This window comes from Anastrepha ludens, chromosome 5 (genome assembly GCF_028408465.1).
Source record: "Anastrepha ludens isolate Willacy chromosome 5, idAnaLude1.1, whole genome shotgun sequence".
Classification (NCBI taxonomy): Eukaryota; Metazoa; Arthropoda; class Insecta; order Diptera; family Tephritidae; genus Anastrepha; species Anastrepha ludens.
In genome coordinates this window covers 106,999,987-107,004,742 of record NC_071501.1, presented here as the reverse complement: position 1 = coordinate 107,004,742, position 4,756 = coordinate 106,999,987, and the positions used below count along the sequence as shown (strand labels likewise).

General features: G+C 35.3%; 1 protein-coding gene across 1 annotated transcript; it reads right to left on the bottom strand.

The window, feature by feature from the left end:
• Positions 1–2,067: 2,067 nt before the first annotated feature.
• LOC128864173 (uncharacterized) lies at positions 2,068–4,623 on the bottom strand. The gene is made up of 2 exons (XM_054103704.1): positions 3,083–4,623; positions 2,068–3,015 (listed from the first exon to the last, which is right to left on the bottom strand). Exons 1-2 carry the CDS (start codon positions 3,248–3,250, stop codon positions 2,572–2,574), a joined length of 612 nt encoding a protein of 203 aa, XP_053959679.1. The 5' UTR covers positions 3,251–4,623; the 3' UTR covers positions 2,068–2,571.
• Positions 4,624–4,756: the final 133 nt, after the last annotated feature.

Here is a 4,756-nt window from a genome sequence, read left to right as displayed (position 1 = left end):
TAACTATCGGTGGTGACGTAGGTGTTGACACATTTATGAGTTCAAGATTATGTTTTTTTTATAATGGAGATGCCTCGTTTATCAAAGAATCCATTCGTTTCGCTTCTTTATCTAACTTAGAAAATACTGAACTAATAGTAGATGATATCATCATCAACCGGCGGCAACAGTTTTACGCTTTTATAAAAGTTTCTTTCGCCAGCCGTCTCTATCTAAGCTATTTCCTTCCACCGTCGCACGTTCAACTTTCCAAGGTCATCTTCAACGTCTTCGAGCCATCTTTTTCTGGGGCGTCCTCTTCTTCGGCCTCCAACTGGGCGTAATTCAACTGCCTTTCAAGTTGTTCTCTCCTTGGGCATTCTAAACACGTGTCCAAGCGATCTTATTTTCTGTGAGTTTATAAATCTTACCACAGTTTCGTGTTTTGCTAAAAGTTCCAGCTCATGATTATATCTTATTGATAAGCTTTAGCATCCCGCATCCCGAAAGAAGGTCATTCTATCTAAAGCCTCGCTTGATATCAAACTGCTCGGAGAGGTCCCTTCCAATTCGCACCGAGCAGCTGGGATCGCTCAACATCGTTTTACACAGTCATATTAGTTTTATGGTGAAAACAAATTCAGGATTTGCAGCTCTTGGGCAAGTCCGTCTCTTACTATCAAAAGCGAATTTAGAATCAACAAAAATAATTTATGTGCCCACTCCTCTTTCTAGGGTCTTTCCTAAAATTTTACGTATTGGAAGTATCTGATTGAAGATCAACAATCCATTCACTAGTCTTGAAATGTATGTTTGGCTTTCAAAGAACGTCATTCTAGTGGAAATACCTGTCACTTTGGTTAACTTCAATTTGAAATTATGTGCAAAATTATGTCGTCAGTAAAATGGCATAATGAAAACCAGACATTGGTCTTTCCCATAAAGTAGTGGGTAGAGACTTTTTTGAATTTGGCACTTAAGTTCTAAAGACAAGAAAGCGTTCACCTGATCATATTTTTCATAGAAGTTGATAGATACACACATTGTAGAGAGAGTTCAGAAGGTGTGGCCAACATCAAAACACTACTCGGTTCTCAGCGATTTTGAATCAATCAGCGGATTTACTTACGAAGCAGGAGATGGGACAGCGATTGGCTTACGCAAAAACTGAGACTGTATTAGTGATATACGAAAAAAATTAACGCAGCCATTGCTTAAATTACTTCGTTGCCGTCTGAACAAATACTGTTCAGATGAGTGTAAGAATACGTGTAAAATAAGCAGAGACAGTTCTGCTGACGAATCTTCTATGACGTGGCAGCCGAAGTTACTCTCACAATTTCGCATCGAATGGCTAAACCTTGTAATCTATCATCCTAGACTGGCCGTAACTTTTTTTTTGTGGAAATCCATAAATTTTCGGGTCTTAACACATGAGGTTAGGAGTAATGAAAACCGGTGTAATTTTTTAACCCAATCCGATGATGCCTAACCGTGCCCATTTGATCCCAAAGTATGGACAATTTCAAAAAATCACAATTTTTACAACATTTTTTTTTGTTTCCAATTTATATAATTTAATTTAATTTAATATGTATATTATATACTTAATATATATTATATATAATTTAACTTTATTTATATAATTTATTTTAATTGAATAAAATTTTAATTAAAAAATTAGATTGTCTATTTAATGAGAGATGTTTTGGTGTAAGACGGATACAATTGCCTGTAGTGCTCAACCACTTGCAGTAAGTACTGTTTATCTTCTTCATTATAAGTAAGCGATCTGTTGTAGTCTGTGATCAATTTCAATGCTTTCTCTGCAGCGTCATTAACTACATACAAATGCTGACAAATTCGTTTTCTCGCTATATAGTCTTTACTTTCTTGCCATGTTGAAGGATCTGATTCCAAAAAACTTGTTTTAATTCCTAAGCGGGTAAAGAATGTTTTAGTTCTTGATGAAATAAAATCATTTATATTCTTGCCGCCGTAAAGCGTTATTTCTGACATTGTTGCAACAACTCTCTTTGGAACAGCATCTTCCATCTTGCTTCCACCATTTTTCGCTTAATATGTGAAGGAATTTGATCAACAAAAAATGAAAGGCCAACCGCCTCTTCCGACAAATACCATAAATGATTTTTAATTTTATGTAACAAGGCATTGGATACATTCTTATCGAAATATACAATCACATCTTGAATGAGCTTAAGGTCATTTTGTGGAGCAGCTATTGGATCCACACAACGAAACCAATATGGAACGTAGATGCAGGTTAAAAAAATACAAACGCTTCTTAGACTCTTTATTTCTGAAGTCGTTAACACGAATTGCTCGCGAAACAGAAACATTTTGTAGCAATATAGGCACTTCGACATAAACCTTGCGTGTGATGTTGCACCAGGTGACCGTACTTGTGAAAAATTTGGTACGTCTTCCCCAACAAAGAGCAACGAGTTGTAGTAATTCTTTATAATCGGCACGAGTGTGGTGACTATTTAATGCAGTTAGACAAAAATTCTTAAAAATTTCCACTTCAGCTATTGTAAAGACTTTCCGAACTCCATTTTCCGATATTCCACTTTAGAATGACTTAGAATTAATGTTTTTCCAGCTGTTAAAGAAACGATTGAATAAGGGAACTTCCTGTGCTGATGATTTGCCAAAATTTAGTTCGAACACTGCTTTGACTAGCAACTCACTAACATGGTGACGACAGGGAAAGAAAAGTAGATTTCGGCCCAACCTTTTTTCAAGCAAGAACGCTGCTCCATTATTAACTCCCGTGTTAGCAGCTGTTGTATCAAATGATACAATTTCCACTAAATCATCGAGCTTCCACTTGCACAAAAAATTATGTATTATTGCAGCTATTGCATCTCCCGTTGAACTTTCAATTTTTGGTATCCCCAGCAGTTTTTCCATATTTCCTCCTGTGACAACGAGAGACAATCGATCTTTCTTTTCTGTGCCTCGGATTTCTGCAAGCAGCTTGCCATCCCAGTGAAGGACAAAAACGTCAGGAATCTACAAACAAGTAAAAAGAAAGTTCAAGAATACAAAATCTTATAAACATATTCAGTAAAACCATTACATTGAATCCATTAATAATCTCTTGAGCTTGTATGCGACGATAATCTCTCCTCATCGAATGTAATGTTGTTCGATTAAGAATTAAATCTTCCATTTTTATTGACGGCGTTCCATTAACACTTTGCATGGTATTTATGAAGGCAGCAACCGTTGCACTCACCAAATGCATGGTATCTCTTGTTGAGAGTTACATTTTTCCATGCATGCAAGCATTCTATCATCAATATAATTAATTTTTCCTCGATTTGCCTTTTTCGGCCTTCATTCATATCTTTTGCTGCATTTTCTTCGCCAGCTGAAATATCCTTTTCAGCGTCCTCGGTATCAGAGACTTCAAGAGCATAATTAGCTTCAAATGGGATCAAATATTAAAAAAAAGAGCCAGTAAAGCTTAACTTTAATAAACTTACGATGAACTAAATGCTTTTCAACGCGCTTTCTTTATTCTTCCATTCGTTGCTCTTTGCGTTTTTCTTTTCTTGTGAGTACAGTATCGGCACCGTACTATACATACTACCTGGGCGTCCTCTATTTCTTTGGAGCAAAAGAAAGTCTTTATCTTCGTGCATTTTCATTATACCTAGGGCATCCATGGCTGCAATGTCAAATATGAAGTTTTCAATTTTATCCTTAAACTCTGCTTCATTTTTACGACACTTCTCGTTAGGAGTCCTGGAATGTTTTTGTAAATTTCTCCATTCCTCGTAAAGATGTTTAAGTTTTTTAATACAATTTTTTTATTGCGCCGTGGGAATTTTAGCTTTTTCCCAAAATTCAATCGTGGCACCAATAGTGTATTTCATACTGCTTTCGAAAGTCAAGTTTTCGTGCCTCATTTTGTAAAACAATAATTGGAGCACCTGTTTCATTGCTGGCAACTTGGCCCCCAAAATCACACTTTCACATTCACCCACAAGAAATATTTTTTGCTCAGAACGTAATATTTTTTTCCGAATGCCTGATAATGATTTCGAACTAATTTTTTCACTAACTAATTACTTTTGTACTATTAAACGCATAAGACAACTGAAACTGAATAAAAATGCAATATCAAAGCCTACTAATTCAAATGTCGAGTAAAAATTCAAAACTTTTAGCGTATTCAGCGAACACAACAGTTGATGAATTGTTAAGTGATCACTAAAGTGTTGATTATGAAACAAATTTTTATTTTTATTATTATAGTGAAGTGTGAAAAATTATTTAAAAAGTTCCTTTGCATAAAATTTAAAAATAACTATTTCATTTAGCAACTGGCTCAACACACCGTTCATAAAACACAATTTCTATTACTCAACTGACGGTGACATATTTTCCACGTATCACTAATCAGTTATGTGTGCTGAAAGCGCCTTTTGTCAGGTGGCTTTCGCGATATAAATTGGGCCATACCGCAATAAAGTAAACAAGATCATTAATTAAAATCGCATCACATCAATAAATATAAGATTCGAACAAAAAAATAAGAAACGAAAAAAATTAGTAAAAATTGTGATTTTTTCAAATTTTCCATACTTTGGGATCAAATGGGCACGGTTAGACATCATCGGATCGGGCTGAAAAAATATACCGTTCTTTATTGCATCTAACCTCATGTTTTACGACCCGAAAACTTTTGGATTTGCAATTTTTATTTTTCTTCATACAAGCAGCGGCGAGTCTAATAAACACACAT